At 42.6% G+C, this 20,828-nt stretch overlaps 1 protein-coding gene across 1 annotated transcript; it reads left to right on the forward strand.

Annotated features, from left to right (window-relative positions):
- Positions 1–255: 255 nt before the first annotated feature.
- lars1b (leucyl-tRNA synthetase 1b) lies at positions 256–20,646 on the forward strand. Its single transcript, XM_035527155.1, has 32 exons — positions 256–360; positions 928–1,043; positions 1,142–1,229; positions 1,398–1,478; positions 1,585–1,725; positions 2,002–2,163; positions 2,408–2,520; positions 2,614–2,677; positions 2,850–2,917; positions 4,170–4,395; positions 7,410–7,497; positions 7,983–8,059; positions 8,146–8,199; positions 8,330–8,470; positions 8,561–8,638; positions 8,912–8,997; positions 9,544–9,609; positions 9,763–9,845; positions 10,357–10,495; positions 10,927–11,139; positions 11,707–11,764; positions 11,905–11,968; positions 12,738–12,921; positions 13,124–13,214; positions 13,336–13,476; positions 14,220–14,360; positions 15,586–15,696; positions 17,201–17,311; positions 17,579–17,683; positions 18,006–18,101; positions 19,262–19,394; positions 19,794–20,646. Exons 1-32 carry the CDS (start codon positions 355–357, stop codon positions 19,997–19,999), a joined length of 3,531 nt encoding a protein of 1,176 aa, XP_035383048.1. The 5' UTR covers positions 256–354; the 3' UTR covers positions 20,000–20,646.
- Positions 20,647–20,828: the final 182 nt, after the last annotated feature.

Below are 20,828 nucleotides of genomic sequence, written 5' to 3' on the forward strand. Positions count from 1 at the left end.
GGTTTTTCTAGAGAGAGGGCGCATGAAATGAACCAATAGTGTAACCTACATACAGACACACAGAGTACTAAGTTTATAACCACTTCTATCCATGTTTACGGCTACAGACTATAAAATCTAACATTTTCAGACAACTACGTAATATTTTTTGTGCTGGTGGATTGAGTGCGTAACGTGATATATGGCTTTGCTTTGTACCGCATGCAGCTGCAATTGAACTACATTTCCCAGAATGCTCATCGCCCGAGTGCGCTGTCTCTTGCTAAGCGTGTCATCAGCAAAGTCCCGTAAAAGCCGGTGGCGTGGGTCCTCAGTTTTACTCACCCGTCAAAAGTTGTCCACAACAAAATAAGAATGACGGTAGGGTTGACGTCTTTTGAGAATCGTATAATAATTACTTTAGACAGGTCATGTGCATTAATTTGAAGTTAAAACGTAGACGCTATCTTATGAAACCGTTAAACATGCTACTAGTGAACTTGCTAGGCTGTCTAGCTATGTTAGCTAGCTAGGTAGCTTGCTCGCTTTTTGTGCTAAGTTACTTATGTTGGTATGGTACTTTGCTGTCGTTTTAAAATAAGCATGTAATCTAACGATAAATGAAAAAAGGAATTATTTTGTAAGGCGCGTTGATGGAAGGGGTGGGAAAGTGCATGAATGTTGCTGACTTTTAGTTATTCTGGAAAAATGTCTCGCTCGTTAGCGGTTAGCTAGCTAGCTAGCTAGTTCTTTTAAATCAGCTTGCTGGGGCATGCTGGGCTGTCACTCAGAGCTCCGCATAGCTATTTGGCTAACTAGGTACCCAACGGTTTGCAAGTTCTGATGCAACCGCATTTTCTTTATTCTTATTCTGAAGTATTTTCAAGCTGTCCGTACTTTAATTTTGTATTTCGCTGCTTGTATACTCACGATCCCTCACCGTTTCAGGAACGGAAAGGTACAGCAAAGCTCGACTTCTTGCGGAAGATTGAGGAGGAGGTCCAGCAGAAATGGGAAAAGGAAAAGTTGTTCCAGTGTGAGGCACCGACGAACACCGAGGATGGGTACGTTCACGATGCATGTGTATTTCAGTGCTGTTACTAAGTATTACTGTCACTGAGAATGACTATGACTTTCTTTTAATGACTCATTGACTTCACAGTAAGAACAAGTACTTTGTTACCTTCCCCTATCCGTACATGAATGGGAGGCTTCATCTTGGTCACACATTCTGCCTTTCTAAGTGTGAGGTAAGTTTTTGCCCATTTGCTCATCATCATTGGCCAGTTTTGTCCTTGGAAGATGTTTAAAGGTGATTTCTTACATATCACCATATACGTTGTCGTCTCTAATGGAGTATGTAGGGACTCCTTAAAGAATGTAAATGTGAAACATGTTTATTGCAATGTGACTTGCAGTTTGCAATGGGGTATCAGCGTTTGAAGGGAAAACGTTGCCTTTTCCCATTTGGACTGCATTGCACTGGAATGCCCATCAAAGTAAGTGGTTTGTGTTATCTTTAAAGGATTTCATCAGTAGAATATAATCATCACATCACATCCACCTACACAAAAGTATATGTAGAGTATAAATTTGTCACCATAGGCTTGTGCAGATAAGTTAAAGCGAGAGATGGAGCTTTATGGCAACCCACCCGAGTTCCCAGATGAAGAGGACGAGGAAACTGAAGATAAGTCGAAGACAAATGATGAGATCATAATCAAGGACAAGGCAAAGGGGAAGAAGGTAAAAATTACATTGGACTGCAGGGTCTCTTTCATAAGCCAATAATTGTGCTGTTTCTATGTACCTCCATCTGTATACCAAATTACTTTGGAATATATGTCCTTGCTGCAATTACTTGGCACGTTACATAATGTTTGTTGGTGTAGACTAAAGTGACGTGGTTGGTGAGGATACAGCAAGTCTGTCAGGTCAAGTGTTTGGTATAGCCTAAACGCTTGCTGTGTTGTATTGCGACGGACACATTAGCAGATCTCTCCGTATACAAACCCATGGCAGAGTAAAGCAGCTGCAAAGGCCGGTGGTTCCAAGTTCCAGTGGGACATCATGAAATCTTTGGGGCTGAGGGATGAGGAGATTGTGAAATTTGCCCATGCGGAGCACTGGCTGGACTACTTCCCCCCAATAGCAGTGAAAGACCTGAAGAGCATGGGTGTGAAGGTAGAAAGCACATGCATTGGGAGATCACATGGGGATGTTAATGTGGCGCGCATCATGTTTAACTCTTCAGGGTAATGGGTGGTTTTGCTGTGTGAAAGGATATTGACCTAAAAGACATGTCAGACTGAGTTAGGTATGCATAACTATAAGGTAACACAAAATTAGATTTCTGCACTGACAATGAATTTGAAAGCATAGGAAAGTTTTCTCAGAAATGTTGGTCTAAAAAGCCTGTGTGGTGTAGGTGGACTGGCGTCGGTCCTTCATCACAACCGATGTAAACCCTTTCTATGACTCCTTTGTGAGGTGGCAGTTTGTCACTCTGAAAGAGAGGAAAAAGATCAAGTTTGGGAAAAGGTAAGGTTCTTAAAGCTGCCTTTTATTTTTTTTTTGGTGTGGTTGATGCCTTAAAATGCATGGGAAATGACAATTTCTCATCCAACACTACAGGTATACGATTTATTCTCCAAAGGATGGACAGCCCTGTATGGACCATGACAGGCAGACTGGAGAGGTGGGTTACTGTGGTTGAACTAAATTTAGTGTGCTACTGCTACTCCTATATAATAATAATAATAATAAATTATTATTATTATTATTATTATTAACACTTTTACTATTTTTAGAGTTAAAACCATTTTTAAAGATTTGTTATTTCTAAGTAGAATGTTATTTTTCTGTTATAGGGAGTTGGCCCTCAAGAGTACACCCTTATCAAAATGAAGATGATTGAACCCTACCCAGCAAAACTAAGGTACAGAATCTAGGGCTTACTCAAGGCAACTGTCTCCTCCCTGGGGCTGGTGGACAGTTGGTTACTGATGTGTGTGGGTGGTAGGGAGGGAGTGGGTCTTGGCATAAAATATTCTACCTTAGTGATGGTGTAACAGAATTCAATCAGTTTTTTTTTTTTTCTTTTCTTAAACCAAAGTTAACTACTTTGTCTTAGAAGTGATACTGATGCTGCCCTCTGGCTTGAGTTCATTTCTCTGTGGGTGTCCTGAAAAACAATTCTAATTACTGTTGCTCTCTCAAGAAGAGAAAATATATCACTGGAGGTTCACTAAAATGCTGGCTTTTGTTTGTTTGTTTTACAATTGTTCCACCATACATGTTTTAAGTGTTGCCCATGCAGCCTTTGTGGTGCCCATTCATCGGTAGGGACTCACGGATAGGCTTATACAGCCCGGCCCAGTATGTTTTGCATAACAAACATATCATTTAAGCAAAGTCTACTTTGCTTTACAGCAGCGTGTTGCCTCTTTGTGGTGGAAGCATCCGACAGAGATGGGAGCATGTTACACCAGTCTCAGCATCACTGCAGTTAGCGGACTTAACAGGGGTAGCTTTTCTACATAAACTGTACACCAGATTGTGAGAATGCACTTAGCAATACAGATTATAGTATATTGGCAATAAAAATTATAGTATATTGAAATGTTAATTACTATTTGGGTTTAATACTAAAATCTATGACTTTGTTTACAATGCTCTGAAATACAACACTTATTTGTACAGCCCAGTAGGTGGGAAAATAGTATAGCTAGAGACAAGAACACAGGGAAGCTATTTCTTTTCAATCATTTTTATGTTCTCATTTTTTTAATTTTTTTTTTTTTTTTTTTTTTTTTTTTTTTTATTGATATTAATTCAGTTCCCCAAAACACCTGCAACTAAGCTCATTAATGGTTCGAGTTGCACAGCTCCATTATTGATTTGTGTCTAGTCACGTGTGTTCATGACTAGTGGTTTGCAACTGAGCCCCCACACCCCAAAAATATACAAAACAAACCCGCTTCAGTTCAAGCTCAATCTCTGTTGGCACAGAGGTGCCTGGAACATCCCTGCCATTACATTTGCTCAGCACTAAGTTAGGTGTTCAGCACAGTGGCCTGTTTGTGTCCAAAAGACAGACGGCTTTAGGAGGTTATTGCTAAGCTCGGCACGAGTTAACTACTTGTTCTCTCAAAGCCATGACTTGCCCCTCTGTGTCCCATCTCCACCAGTGCCCTAAAAGGCAAGAGTGTGTTCCTGGTGGCAGCAACCCTGAGGCCGGAGACCATGTTCGGGCAGACCAACTGCTGGATCAGACCTGACATGAAGTACATTGCCTTCGAGACTGCCAGCAGTGACGTGTTCATCTGCACACAGAGGGCGGCCAGGAACATGGCGTACCAGGGCTTCACCAAGGAGAACGGCGTGGTGCCTGTCATCATACAAATCATGGGCCAGGTTAGCTGTACATGCACACACATGCATGCACATGTACATGCATATGTTCTCAGCTGCCCACAAATTTTTTTTTTCTTTCCCTTTTTTCTATACCAGATTGTTAGAGATAATGTTTTACATCTACCTACCAAACTATCGGTCAGTAGATCTGTTTGACATTGCAAGTTATAATGCAGTTTGTAATGATGGCAGGGAAGGAAGAACAGAGAAATACTTTTTTGTAAATTAATAATAATAATAATAATAATAATAATAATACATTTATTATTATTATTAATTTATTCACACATGAAAGTGTCTTTCCAGAGCTCAAGGTTACTGTACAGATGAACAGTGGTCATAATAAACACAAGATCAACAATGAACACAAATTGATGTACATATGAACAACAGGCAAATAAACGCAAAACTAATGAGTAGTGGATGGTTTAGAGGTTATTTCAGGTTTTAATTAAAGAAATGGGTGGTAAGTATTGTGGCAAAGAGTTCCACAATTTTGGGAGGGCACTACCCCATTCAGTGCCTTGAAGGTAATGAGTAGTCTGAATCGTATGCATACATTAATGGGCAGCCAGTGTGTATGGTGTAAGATTGGAGTGGTAGCCTCTGAATGTTTGCTTTGAGTGAGAACCCTAGTGGCTGAATTCTGAATATACTGTAGTATGTTTATGGTTTTGGATTGTAGACCAGTGAAGGGAGAATTGCAAACAATCAAGAAAGAATGAAAACATGGGTGTGTGTTTCTGGAAGAGGTAGTTGTATCTTTGACACTGAGCATGGATATGAGCAATATTGCAAACAGTATACCAAGACTGTCATACCTGCACTCACTGTCCATAGTGACACCATCTTTATTCAGGACAAAATTGGGAAATTTAGAAGACAGAGTTAGGGGCAGTTAAAAAAGAACTTCAGTTTTGTTTTTATCTTGACAAATTGGAAAGCTAGTTCTATAACTCAAATATACATTTCATGAGAGAACTGGGTGGCAGATCAGAGGTGGATCTGGTGCCAACATAAATTTGGGTGTCATTGGCATAATAAAGAAGACTAAGCCCATGCTTGTTGATGATTTGACCAAGAGGGAGCACATAAATAATGAAGAGAATAGGACTAAGGACTGAACCCTGAGGTACTCCTTGAGTAATGGGGGTAGTCAAAGATGTATCAATACTAATAAAATGCTGCCTGTCAGGGAAGTAGGACCTAAACCATCAGAGAACTGGTCAAGTACAGGATGAATGCTAAGTGCACCACTGTCCACTGAAAGAAAATCATTAATGACTCTCAGTAGGGCAGTCTCAGAGCTGTGTGTTGTGTAAAAGCAGACTGGAAGGGCTTATAGAGATTGTGTTTGGAGGGGAAAGCCTTGAGCTGCATAGCAACTACCTTTTTCAGTACCTTCTGAAAAGTACGATTAGAACTCGGCATATAATTATTCAAATAAACTGGCTGGTCTTCTTAAGGAGAGTTGAAACTACCATTGTTTTAAAAGGGATTGGAAGAATATCTGACCTTTTTAGGGATTTATTTATTAAGTATGAAATGGGAAGAAATAACTAGTGAAGTTTCAGAATTTCAAAATGAATGTTTGAGCAGGGTTGAGTTGAGAGGAGGCGGAGGAGGAGTTAGATATACTTATGATTTCAGAAATTGAGAGTCAACATTAGTAAAATTATTTAACAAATGCTCAGAAGATTCAGGGGTTGAGATTTGGGAAAGAACAGAATTGAATTGATGTTTATAATTTTTTCAAAAAAATGGGGGGAAAAGCCTCATTTTTCAGCTGCGACTAGGATTTAGTGAACTTCTTAATGATGGCAAACAGATTTTTATAATTGCTTCCACCCTCATTTGTAATGGTACAAATAACATGAATGAGCAGCATTTAGGCATTCCCAGTGCTTGTGCATATACTTGGTTTAGACCTCTAAATGTACAGTGAGCCCAGTTTTCTCATAAGGATGTTCCAGGTACCAGCTCTCTGACTGCCAGCTCCGAAGTATACCATGAGAAGAAGTGAGCAGCTGGAGCCTGCCTGCTTTTTAAATGGCATGATGATTCAATACATTAGAGTTTCTACAGCGACCATGTCTTCAGAATCAGAGACCTTAGATGGGAACTGAGACTGGGAGAAAAATAGTGACTGGGCAAAATGAGAGGCTTGTAATATTGTGATACAGTATAAATGTTTTCTTAGGTTGGTCCCAAAAGGGAGTAGGAACATTGTGTTCAATCTTGCATTCAGTGTTATGATCAGAGATAACAACAAAGGTACCACGTAATGTCGTCAAGGCCGGTAGAGCAGATCAAATCAAGTAACTGGCTATGACTATGGGTGTCGAAGATAGCAGGCTGTTATATATCCTTGATTGTTTCAATTTATTAACAAGTATATTAAAATCTCTCAGTATGAGATATAAGGCATAGTGCTGAGCAATTCCTTCAATTCTGGCAGAAACTTGTAGGCAGACATGGGACGACAGTGAGAGTGAACCCACTTATTTTTTTATTTTTATTTTTTTATTTTCTTGTCAGCAGCATGCATTCAAATGAAGAAAACATTGTGAAAAACAACTTCTGTGATCTTCAAAATGCAGTAATACATAGCAGGCAACCCCCCCCACCATTAGCCTTCAAATGGGGTTTTGATATGCATTAATAACCAGGTGGTGTCATAGAAAATGATTATCCTGGTGGTGTTGCCATGTCTCCGATAGTAGCCATGTATGTAAGAAGTGATTAAATAATTGAAGATTAATTCTTTATTTGTAAGGGAATGACAGTTCAGCAGTGCAAGTCTACCTTGGCTAATGGCTGCAGTACATCCTAGAACAGTGACGCTTTTCTGAAGGGAACGAAGGAATCTATGGTTAACTCTTCGTCAGATGGTTGCTGCAGAACATTTAGTGCTCTAAGCTCTTGGCGCATGTGTACTGCATGCTTTCTGTTCCTTCTGCTCTACATAGTTTAGCAGATGCTCACTTGTAAAATTCTCCATTCCTTGTCTGCAGGACATTCTTGGCTGCGCCTTGAGTGCCCCTCTCACCTTCTACAAAACCATCTACGCCCTGCCAATGCTTACCATCAAAGAAGACAAAGGTACCCAATAAAATCCTTCCTCTTCGCCCTGCTCAACTGTGCATCACATTACCACTACCAAAAGAGTTGCCTCTCTTTATAGGCCCTGGGCCAGTTCCCCTTGTTTCCTAACATCCATAGTGAAGGCAGGCTTATATTCAACCTTGAGCCCAGACAAACAAGGTGTAATGGAGTGTGGAGATGTGTAGAGTTAGGGCGGTGCAGAGAAGGCCCCCTAGCTACGCCTCAATACAGCTGTTTCTCTCTTACTCCGACTGGCGCAGGAGTTTGCTACAGCACAGCCCCGGACACCCGTGATGTCCCCACCATGACTGAATCAAATGTGTCCGGAGCTGTTAGTGTTCTTTATTTTGATCTGCTAGAGCCTTCTTGCAGCCTGTTCTTAGCAGACTGGCAGGTTCTAGTAGCTGTGTGAGATGTTGAAGCATCTAGTCTGAGTGGTTTGTGAGACCTGTGGATTACTGATGTCTCCTTTGTGACCTTAGGCACGGGAGTGGTCACCAGCGTCCCGTCTGATGCTCCTGATGACATTGCTGCGCTAAGAGACATCAAAAAGAAACAGGTGACTACTTTTTTTTTTAAAGCATCTTTATTGTCCTGAACATTGACCGTTGCCGTATTACCAAATGGCTGCTTGTTTCTCGGCAGGCCCTGAGAGAGAAATATGGAATCGCTGATCACATGGTCCTCCCGTTTGAACCAGTAAGGAGCATCCCCCTGACCATTCCTTCCATCGCTCAGACTCTGTCAGGTTCTGAGCGGACGATTGGGAACGTCCGTGTATGCTAAAGAACCCTCGTAGCTGAGCCAGGCCTCTGTTCTGATCTTCCAGGTGTCCATCATTGAGATCCCAGGCTATGGGAACTTGTCAGCTCCACTGGTTTGTGACCAGCTGAAGATCCAGAGCCAGAATGACCGGGAGAAGCTGGCCGAGGCCAAAGAGCTGGTCTACCTCAAAGGTTTCTATGAAGGGGTAAGGCTGCAGCATTAAGCCCAGGAATCCTCTACTAATACTATCATCTTCATCATCAACATGACTGTATTATATCCCCCCCCCCCATAGATTATGCTGGTTGAAGAGTTTAAGGGAAAAAGGGTCCAGGATGTGAAGAAGCCCATTCAGAAGATGATGGTTGACAAGGTTGATTTGTGTGTGTGTGTGTGTGTGTGTGTGTGTGTGTGCGCAACAGTAGACATTTTATATTATATTTAATAAATCCTGATTTGAAGAAGAGCTTCATATTTTCAGGACAGCATAAGCAATGATGTAAATGATCGTATAGGTCAATTGGTACCCCATGAAGAGGCTTTACGTTTATAGTTTGGTTCATTGTCACTGTAGACACATTTTATTTATTATTGATGTAAATAAATTCTGTCCAATTAAGTAAAAAAATAACTCTGCATTTGTCAGGATGAAGCTATGATTTACATGGAACCAGAGAAGCAAGTGATGTCTCGCTCGGCAGATGAGTGTGTAGTGGCCCTGTGTGACCAGTGGTGAGTGAGCCTTTCTGAGTGAGACAGGCACAGCTGTCGCCTGTTTAGCCGATAGAAGATTAAATTGTCTGTCCGAAACACAGTCACAGAAATGGGCTCCCTCAGTGGAAACGCTGCATTCGATTATACAGAAAAACCCCAGAAGATAAAACCTTTGAGCAAGAATGTTGTTCAGTTCCTCTTTAACGTTGTTCCTCTAGTCACAGTCTCAGCAGAATGTGGAACAGCTCGAGATTAACTGGGATAAAATCCTCATTGCGATGGGCAAAGCTCCTGATAACCAACTCCCACCACCCCACCCAAATCTGGATGAGGGTTTTTTTGTTGTTGGTGGTGTTTTGCTTGATTTTTTTTTTTTTTTTTCGCTGTTTCTTTTTTTTTAGTCCCCCCCCCCCCCCTCCCGCACATCCTGGATTGAGCTAGACTATGAGGCAGTATTAAACCTGCATTGCTTCGACTTCCTGAGCCTGGCTCGTAGCTGATTGCGCATCCACAGCCCCTGTTTGTCCCTTATACCCCTGACCCAGGTGTTCTTATCTGCCACAGGTACCTGGATTACGGGGACAAAGCGTGGAAGCAGCAGGCCATGAACGCCTTGGAGCCTATGGAGACGTAAGGGCACTTCACGCACGCGGCTTCTTATGGGCTTCACAAGTCACGTAAAACAAAGCTTCCAAAGACGAGCAGAATCGCTCACTCACAAGTGTGGCGCACCATTAAACCAGAAAGCTGCCTGACTCTTCATTGTCATCCACGTTTTCAAAGGTTCTGCGATGAGACCAGGAAGAACTTTGAGGCGACACTAGCCTGGCTTCAGGAGCATGCATGCTCCAGAACATATGGTCTAGGTGAGGCTGCTTTTCTCTCTGCCTCTTTAGAACCGATCCAGCAGGTGCCCTGAAGTTTCGGTACTAAGTCTTTGGTTCCACCTTCAAGGAAAATGGGAAATGGAATGGTGAAGGCGTTTTTGCAATACCCAGATCCACTTTTTTTTTTTTCTAGCAACCCTCTCCTCTCATCAATACATCGTTATTGTTGCTAGAAGCTCTTTTCTTGCCATCCTATTGACAGAAGAATATTTTCTCTTTGATAAAAATGGTTGTTTTTTTATTTTTATTTTTTAAAATTAGCTTCTAAAGGCTGTTTCAAATCATAGCTGGAATTAATCACCACTGTCAACTGAAATGCCTGGTCTCCCCCTAATGACCGTCTATGTGTCAGAACCACTCAATATTTCACCTGCAGTTCTCTCATAGTGTCTGTTTTTGTTTGTTTGTTTGTTTGTTTGTTTTTGTTTTTGTTTTTTAAAAATTCTTTATTTATTCTGAGTTTCTTTTGTGTTTCTTTTTGTTTCCATAGGAACACGGTTGCCATGGGATGAGCAGTGGCTGATCGAGTCCCTGTCAGACTCCACCATCTACATGGCCTATTACACCGTGGCCCACCTGCTCCAGGGTGGTACTCTCAGCGGGCAGGGCCCGTCTCCCCTGGGGATCAGGTACCGCATGCCCATTCTCTGGGTGGACTGCAGACTGGGGGGGGGGCTGCTTAATAGAAGGCCACCAGCGACTTAATTGCCCAGGAAAAAAAAGCTACTTGGTGGTTTTGTTTTGTTTTTTTTACACAAAGTAACATCTTTGCCGTAGACGTAGCCACAAGAACATGGTGAATTTTCTAGCCAGCTGGCAGTGCCAGTATGATGCGGGCGTTAATTGCCATACATTTAATCTACATGATTTTGTGCTTTGAAAAAGCTGATTGAAAGAAGGAATTCTTTAGGAGAAAAAATGGTATGCACCTTCTTCCTATGTCATGTTAAAGGGTTATGTGCATACTCTTTGTAATCAAATGCTCCTTTGAATAAAATGCCACTAGAATTCTATGAAGACTCAGAAAACAGCAACAGTAAACACTGTTTTCCTTCCATAGACCGGAGCAAATGAGCAGGGAGGTGTGGGACTTCATTTTCTTCAAAACGGCACCCTTCCCCAAGACGGACATCCCCAAGGAGCACCTGCTCGCCATGAGGAGGGAGTTTGAGTACTGGTACCCTGTGGATGCCCGTATCTCTGGGAAAGACCTGGTGCCTAACCATCTCTCCTACTACCTCTACAACCATGTGGCTATGTGGCCTAACGACAGGTGGTGCATTCTACAAAACTTTATTTTTAAAAAGAATTGAGAATTGTAGTTTCTAAGACTATAGGTTCCCATATTTGAGAGTTCTCTGCTTAAGAGCTTTTTCTAAATGCACCTCAACTTGTTCAGAGTTACTGAAAATGTAAAACAGTAATCTGTCACTTTGCTCTTGCATTTTAAGGTGCAGCACAGCCTAGGATAGGAATTGATTGACTTTCTCTCAGACTTTGCTGTCAACTTTCTGGCTGCTCCTTTCACAGCCTTCTTTCATGACAGGACATTTCCTGACTGTGTTTCATTCTCTGCTCCATCAACCCCTTTTTTCTTATACAAAATAATTTCTGCTTTGTAGATTATGCCGACTCTTAATGCAAGTTAGTTCACATTAACATGGTCCACAACCATGAACAGAAGCAGTCAAATGTCTCACCTGTCCAACACTTGTGTAGTCTCTTATGGAAACATGTGGACAGAAGCTTGCATGTAAAGTGACCAGCCCTACTTTGTGTTTTCGACCGGTTTCACGGAATGGCTCATGCAAAGATTTAAAATTTGTTTTTTTTCTTGCAGTGGAAAGTGGCCCAAGGCAGTTCGTGCTAATGGACACCTCTTGTTAAATTCTGAAAAGGTGACTTTTAAACACCCCCCCCCCCCCCCCCCCCCCTTCTACATCATTTATGAAAAACTGAGATTGTCAATTTCTGTCTGGGTGTGTGACCGCTTATTATGTAGTCCATCCACCTGATAAACTCTGTTTGTGTTCAACAGATGTCCAAATCCACTGGCAACTTCCTCACCCTGAGTCAAGCCATTGCTAAGTTCTCTGCAGATGGTGAGTGCTCCCGAACACATCTGCCACACTCGACCATTCCTCATGTCTGCCTTGTTTTGTCTACCCTCCTCTAAGAAGCTGGTGAGGCATGTTCCATGTTTACTGAGCCATGAGACGGATGGACATTTGTTTGCGTTTCTGACGTTTTGGGGCTGAATGAACAGAATGAGATTACCCCAGGGGAGTGAGTCGTCATGACTGAGTTCTGTTCAGTTTCATCTGAAGTCTGAGAATAGAATAGTCCATCTGGACAGAATTGTGGACGTCTGGCGGGCTCTCATCAGAGAATGTGTGCTTGTGTCTGTGTGCATGCACACACACTTTTTTTTGTGTGTGTGTGTGCGTGCACGTGCACATTTGTATGTATGTGTAAAATGTAAATGTGTAGTATGTACCTGTCTTATTTATGGAGATATATGGTTCTCTAAGAGAAATATGCAATATATTATGAACAGCATGGAATGGAGGTTAGAAAGTCAGTACAAGTACTTGTTTTTCCTGGTCTGTAAAATGTTATGATGCCAACTGGACCAATTATAGTCTGTCATTTTTTTAAAAAATTGTTTGCTTTCTTTCTTTAGTCACTTAATTGAATTAATTAGACCATATGGCCCCCAAACAAGTTTATGCAAACTGCAATTTAAGAAACCAGTTGCGCAACTGTTTAATTGCTATTAAGTTCCTGTGCTAAGATTTATTTATTTATTTATTTATTTTTATATAAATAAGCAGGATAAAGATCTTGCTGTGGTTCTCCTCTCTCCCCCAGGTATGCGCTTGGCCCTGGCCGACGCTGGAGACACAGTGGAGGACGCCAACTTTGTGGAAGCCATGGCTGATGCTGGCATCCTACGCCTCTACACCTGGGTGGAGTGGGTCAAGGAGATGATCGCCAACCAAAACAGCCTGAGGACCGGGCCTCCAGACACCTTCAACGACCGGGTGTTCGCTAGGTAAACGCTGCCCTAAATGGTTGGTGTCCGTGTCCGTGTGTGTGTCCGTGAGCTCCTGGTCCATTCTGCCATCTCCTAAAGCTGGGTGGGCGTCGCTGGCATTTTGGGAAATGGACCACCATCTGGCATCGCCGCTTGTGGAGATGCTTTGAATATCTTTTTCATGCAAAATGTCAGAAGTTGATTCCTTCTTTGTCTCTAGTGAAATGAACTCGGGTATCATGAAGACTGAGCAGCACTATGAGAGGATGATGTACAAAGAGGCACTAAAGAGTGGATTTTTTGAGTTCCAGGTAACTCACACACACACACAAACAGTATTCTGTCTCCTAAATAAAATGTGTTCTCTGGACCCTAATCACTGAATTGTGACCAAACATAATTTATGCCTTAACACCTTTTAACACCTCCCAGGCAGCAAAAGATAAATACAGAGAGCTGGCCATCGAGGGCATGCACCGAGACCTGGTGTTCCAGTTTATTGAGAAGCAGACCCTGCTGCTGGCGCCCATCTGCCCCCATCTGTGTGAATACACTTGGGCCCTACTGGGGAAGGTGTGTTTGTGTGTGTGTGTGTTTAAAGTTCTCAGAGCCTGGTGCCTGGCCGTGTGTTGGTCCTGTACCATCACATCCTCTAGACTCTGACCACACGTCTTTAGTTGTATTGTGCACATTCTATTTATATGTGGGAAATCATGATCACTACTACCCAGTTTCCACCATAGTATGGTTTTGCTCAGAGAAAGCAATTGTCACTTCTCTCTTGTTTGTCTCCTCATACAGTAAGGAATTGTTTTTCAACTGTGCTACTGTAATCAGCAAAGTAGATTCGTGTGCCACAAACACTGGTAAAAGTGGGTTTTGTTTTCTTTTTCGCAGTGCAACATATCTGTGCAGATGTTAGTGTTTCTGCTGTTTCTGCTACTGTGAAGAAAGGTGATTTTCTGTCTGTTGATTTTGTATGCTAATGACTGCTCCCTATGGCCCCCTGGGGGTGGGGAGGGCGTTTTGCAATGGTGCAATAATCACAAACGTGCACTGCACTGGAAGGATGACCAAGTGGGAGGGTTTATTTGAATGGGGCGGGACATATGAAATCAGACTGAGCAGTAAATTCAATCACCTTGAAGTTATGTATGTTCTCCATGGCAAGAGAAATACGACAATTTGTTTCAAAATTCCTTGCCCATTAGATACAATAAGTCTTCTTGGGACTGACCACGAAAATGCAGTTTTGTTCACTAGGTATGCTTTTAAACAGTGGCTTTGCCTGACTGTATGCTGCTGCTGGTCCACAGAGTGATTCGCTGATGAAGGCTAGCTGGCCTGTGGCTGGCCCAGTAGACGAGGTTCTGATCCGATCTTCACAGTACCTGATGGAGACCGCCCATGACCTTCGTTTGCGCCTCAAAGCCTACATGCAGCCTCCTAAGAACAAGGTAGTGTGTGCGCACCTTACTGTATGTGGAAGTTATTAAGCAAGCTAATCACAATCAGGAAAGGTCAAAAGAAAATGCCCTGATACAAACCCTTAGGGAAACGGTGTAATTTGTGACCGGCATCAGAATGTCTTGCCTGCAAGCTTCCATAAAGTCAGGGTGGACTCAGTCTCTGCAAATGTTCAACATTTGCAGTCTAGCTCTTGCTGTTAGAATTATGCCACTTGCAGTGCCTGATTCCACCCCCAAAATCCTCCAGCTCCCTGATCATGTGTTCAGCTGAATAAAGGACTGAATCCAGGTCAGCACTGACTTCTGTCCGGTTTTCTAGCTCCCTCTTTCCATTCTCCACCCATCACCGCCTCTTCAACACATCCGATCTCTTATTAATACATCGCCTTTTGCACATCCTGTAAATGTCTCATTGGCCATACCTGACCCTAACGCTTCCATACTAGTGAACCTAAATCACCCAGCTGCACATTGCCTTTCAGCCCAGAGTAAATGCCCCAGCAAGCAGCCCAAAGAAGCTCAGAATCTCGCTCATGAACCAATTGCAGTGACTCTGCCTCGGGCATGGTCCAAGCCCCTCCCTGGCAGTGTCTGGTTAGGCTTTATGCTGAGCGGACACGCACGGAGTCAGCCCGAGGCGCCAAGCAGACACGAGGCAACAAATGCCGCACGGTATGAGCGCTCTGGGAGCTCCGTGTCTTCACTGACCATATAAAAAAAAAAAAAAAAGGAATGAGCAACCCCCCCCCATCCCCACCCCTCGCTTTCAAGGTGGCACCTCGTCTCTTTCAGACGCCATTAACAGTGCCATCCCGGGGGCGGGGGAGGGCAGGCTTTTCTCAGCCATGTCATCGCCACCGTGTGGTAATGGATGTCGGGTTCTGATGTAGAAAGCTGGGCTTTAGGGGAAAAGGGGGCTTGGGTAAGTCTGAATGGTTCAGTGCACAAAAATAGTAGCAAACGACTGCTGCCAGGGCCAAATTGACATTTATAAATGAAACGTACCTGTGTGAAAACCAGTCCCAGAGAAACTGAAATTACTGATACAATCCACACTAGTGCGTTACTGGGTTTTGTAATGGTATACAGAATTTTGAAGCCTAAACTAAAGAGGAATTTACATCCAAGAGAAACTAATTATAGGGACATCATATTTTATGGTTAATCATACCTGATGGTTTTGGCAAGCTCATTTATTCTGCCCCCCCCCCAGAAAGGATACAGTAAACCTCCAGCCAGACCCACTCACTGCACTGTCTACGTGGCAAAGAGCTACCCACCCTGGCAGCACAGCGCCCTCTCTGTCCTGGGTAGACACTACAAGGTAAGGCTTAATGTCATCCTTTACAGAAGATATAAACACGAAATCGTTCGACTGAGGCCTTGCAACAAAAAAAACAATCAAAATGGCTGATAACTCTTCCCCTGTTCCAGAGTGTCAGTTTGAGGAGAATGACCTTTTGTTACTGCAGTATTTCGTTTTTGAAGGCACTGTCTAAAAAATAAGGTGCATTCTAACACACTGTGAAATGTGCACTGTTTTAAAGTGGATCCTTTTGAAAGGGTCAAGTCATGGGCCGTTAATGATTTTCATTCATTTGAGTGTACTTCAGAGGGATTTCCCTAAAGTACAGTAGGACTGTTCTTTTCACAGCATGCTGCATGAGTGGTGTTGCCTGCAGACTTGGTTCTACCACTGTATACACAATCCAACACTCCAGATTTTTGGATTTTCCAAGTGTAGTTGGCTTGAAGTCAACTAGCCTCATGTCAAGTGTGAGAGTGTCAAAGGCAAGCGTTATTTAGACAGCTTTTGTTCTTTTTCTGTCTCTTTTATATACACGTTAGATATTTTCCATTTGCGCAGGAAAGATGTTGGGCATACTGCACTACAAAGTCATATGAAATCAGATGCACAGCAAATTCAAATATTTTCTAGTGCGACTATTTAAGCAGTCAGAAGGGATTTCATGTGGAATCTTTTCTCTCCCCCTCCCACATAATAAGTGTGCAATAACAAGATCTGAAATAACACAAACAGCACAGGTCCGTGTACCTCACCTAACTGCATTACCCAGCAACAACAGATTTAAGCCACCCTCTGAATTTCTGTCTGGATATATAATATAATGTTTTTAAGAATGCAATAGTTCACAATGACATCTCCAGAGTGCTAGCTAGATAGCCAGCATTTCGTTGGCCTCACACTAGACAGCGTTTGCATGCTTGCATCGTTACTATGACAACTAATGTGGATATGAAAGCAAATGAGCCTACAGTCCAATTAAACATACTGGATCTGGTCACTTGTAACTTCTGCAATCTGGGCACGCTCAGTCTAAAAATATGATTAACGAAAAAAAATCAGATTTGCCTGCAGTGTGAACAAGGCCATATGTTTTAAGATAATTTACATACTTTATGTATAAAACTTTTTTTTTTTTTTTTGGACAATCCATTCAGCTGTCTAGGGCCTTATTTTTTCATTATTTCCCCTGAATGACAAAACATAAAGATAACACAAGATCATTAGTTTTAATTCTAAAAGCATTTATTGAAAATCATAAGTTGATTGATTGTAATTGGGCCATGCTTAGAGTTTTCGCCCCCCAAGTTCAGCTGCCATTTTGTCAATCCATCCAAAGAAATCGCATGTTCTTTAATTTAAAACAAAAATAATCCTGAAAATCCTTTGTGGCCATTTTAGGGCTTTAGCCGTGCTCACCTTTGTCAAGAAAAGCCTTCCAAACAAGGGGCTCGACTGAGGGTGACATAATGCCATCCAGGGCTCACTGTGTGTGTCTCGCTCGTCTCGTTTTGGTTCCCAGAGCAACAGCGGAGCCCTGCCTGACAACAAGGTCATCGCCATGGAGCTGGGTGTCATGCCGGAGCTGAAAAAGCACATGAAGCGGGTGATGCCGTTTGTGGCCATGATTAAGGTACAGGCACTGGCTGACAGCTGACACTGCACTCATTTTAATATGTGCTGTAGATGCTATGTGGTTTAAATAACAAACCAAAAGGTTTAGTTTTCACGTCATGTAAGATTATATTACATTGTGTAATAATATTTCTCGTGTGTGTGTGTGTAATATAATATAAATAAATAATATTGGAGAGAGAGAGGCTTTTTTTTTTTTTAAGGCGTCACACAATCCTACAGTTTGACCAAAAACCTATTTTTTTTGTGTGCACGTGTTTGTCAGGACAACCTGGAGAAGACGGGACCTAGGGTGTTAGAGCTGGAGCTGGAGTTTGATGAGCGAGCAGTTCTGCTGGAGAACATTGTTTACCTGACGAACTCCCTCGAGGTAGACAGCGGGACAACCACGCTATGTAACAACTGTTTCAAAGACTCGTGACTGGTGAAATGGATAAGTTACTATGTGAAACCAAATCCACCAAGTGCTTACCTTTTAGTGGAGTCGCACAAATTTGACGATTTCAAGGCACTTTTCTGGCCAGCTCACAAGCCTCCCAGAATTACTCCTAATGACATCTATTTTCATGTTCAAAAATAGACCTAGATAATCAATCTCTCTCTCTCTCTCTCTCTCTCTCTCTCTCTCTCTCTCTCTCTCTCTCTCTCTCTCTCTCTCTCTCATATTCATTCATATATATATATATATATAGCTGGATCAGATAGATGTGCTGTTCACCTCCGAGGCTGATGACAAAGTGAAGGAGGACTGTTGCCCAGGGAAACCATTCAGTGTTTTCAGATCAGAGGTAAGGCCCACTACTCAAGCGCTTGCCTGCCCGTGCAAAAAACAAAATAAATAAAAATCTCATCTAGCCTTTCTCACTTTTCGCCCTTGCTCGAGCCCTCCGCTACATAGGGTGAGATTGGGAGGCTAATTGTAGCTACATTCTCCGCATTGTGGGTTTTATTGTACGTTTATTGGTCCTGAACCATCACAGTACGCATGTTGCAGAGAATATGCGGTGACCCTTATGTGGAGATCGATGAATGTAATGCAGAGTCAAATTTTGTAAGCACGAGTTCCACCTGAAACCTTAAGCCATAAACTTCACCCAGATGTGCCAATCGTCTATCTTTTACAGTCACTCTATGGAACAAACTGTAACTTGCACTACTGTCTTATGAAAATAAATGGAGAGAAACCCAACCGTCTGCATTTGCAGGTTTTTTTTTTTGGCTCTATTCCCGTTATACTGAACCGTGACGTCCAAACTGGTGTGAACTGACCCGTGACTTCTGTGTACCATTACGCCCCTACTGTGTTGCTAGTGCTGCCCAGGCATTTGGGCATTAAAGAGCTTTATGAGTTGAAGTCAGGCTTGTGGAGGTTTGTAGATGATGACTCATAAAACTGATCTGACATGGTACCAAAAGGCACTATCTATTACCTCCTTCCCCTACCCGTATTATAGCAACGCTCACCAGAGACTTTATGGGTACACCACAGACTGTATCTTTGTCATGCACAATGTGTCAGACTTTGTGTTCATTGGCCAGTTTCTGAGCCACAGGACCACTGGTGACATTATTTGGGTTGCTCAACACAGCAGTGACGCTCACTGACATGGTAATACTATGGTGTTCTGCTGGCATGAGTGTTATCAAGAACAGCTGCATTTCTGAGGTTTAACATATCAGTGTTGCTGCTGGGTTGGGCCTGTCACTAAAAATAGTCAGCAGCAGTACTATGGTCAAAAACTTGGCATCGAGGGAGGATGACCAGCTGTGCATGGAAGTAGCTGGGTTATAGACTGTAGTGTACAGTAGTTCTAATAAAGTAATGTTTATAGTAAAGTGAATGTAGATTCCAGCGTTGTCCCGTTCGTTAGGGTAATTACCAACAGGCCAATGTTGGTGAAGGGTTAGTGACATCATTTAAACAGGAAGCATCTCCTCCCCCCCCCAGCCTGGAGTGTCCGTATCCCTGCTGAACCCTCAGCCATCCAATGGACTCTTCTCCACCCGGATCGACATCCGGCAGGGAGACAGCAAGGATAGTATAATCCGCAGGCTTGCTAGAGCCAACAGAGGTATCAAGGGTAAGACTGCGTTAGCTTATTACATTTCTTTTTAAATTATGTTAAAAATATATATAAATAAAAGTGGAAATAATTTGATGCAATTGTGATAACAAGGTTTCCTTTTTTGTTAGACTTTATAATTTAATTCATTGATTCTCAAGCACCTGCTCGCCAAAGAAAAAAAACGTAATTTAAAAAAGTCAGTTCACTGACTTGGACCATTATGTCTTGATTTGTATTACTGTACGTTTTAAAGAGCCTCTAATAGATTAGTGTTCTCAGTGCAGTTTTTCACCCAGAGCGCGTTGTGCCGGTCAAAGTAATCAGTGAGTCGTGTGCATGGATCGAACAAACCCACGGACAGTCAGTGGAAGCTGCCATGGCCATGCCTCTAACCCCACTACCATTCTCACTCAGACTTATCCAGAGTGAAGCTCATGCGCTTCGAGGACCCGGCGCTTGGCCCCCGCAGAATCCCCGTGCTGGGGAGAGAAGAGCAGGGCAAGCTCACCCTCTCGGACAAGTCCACCTTCCACGTCGACCTGGACGAGAGGACGGTGCACGTGAGCGACAACGGCCTGAGGGCGGACATCGGAGACACTCTGGTCTACATAATCCAATGAGACTCGGGAATCTTCATGAGGAAAAGCTGCCACCACAGTTTCTACAAGTTCTGAAATGGCCTTGGTGGCATTATATGGTGTTTGGCCATGACCCAAGATGCTAATGCTAAAATAGCCTGGCACTAACAGAACATCTGCAGAAGATCTCCTTCCATGTTATCAGTAAGATCAGATTAGGGGGCTGTCAGTGCAGTGAAGCAGCAGGCAGGCCACTCTTTGATTGTATTGATGATGACTGCTTAGTTCAACAGTAATGACTATTCGGCCCTTATCTTTATCATTGCTGTCATTTACATTTAGGCATGTGGTAGTTACATAGCTTTTATGTTTGCGGGCTTCACCATCACATCTCTAATTGCAGACATTGTCTATTTTTTCAGCCCTACTTTTGTACGATCATAAAAACGCTGAGCGATTTAAAAAAAAAAAAAAACTTTTTTTTTTTTTGAGTTCTGTATGGATTGGACCTGTCAGCTGCCTATTATATAAGCACCATTTTTGTGACAATTTCGGATTTCTTGCTTCCCACTGTGAAAAAAAAAACCCTCCCCCCCTCTCTGCTATTTCCTAGGCACTATTGTTTCTAATTGAATCTCATGTAGACTATGAATGGAAAATTAATAAAATGGAAGAATCCTCAGGTGACATGAATGACTTTGACAGTGAATTAAATTGCGTACCTTTGTATCTAGGGTGTTATTTGCGAATCTCTGCCGGCGTTTTCCTGTTCTGGTGCTGGAATGTTCGTGCACTGCATGTTTTAAAGTCACCTCTTTTACAGTCTCATCAGATGTTATAGCAGGGAACACTCCAGAATGTGCAGTACAGG

This window comes from Electrophorus electricus, chromosome 6, assembly GCF_013358815.1.
Source record: "Electrophorus electricus isolate fEleEle1 chromosome 6, fEleEle1.pri, whole genome shotgun sequence".
Taxonomy (NCBI): domain Eukaryota; kingdom Metazoa; phylum Chordata; class Actinopteri; order Gymnotiformes; family Gymnotidae; genus Electrophorus; species Electrophorus electricus.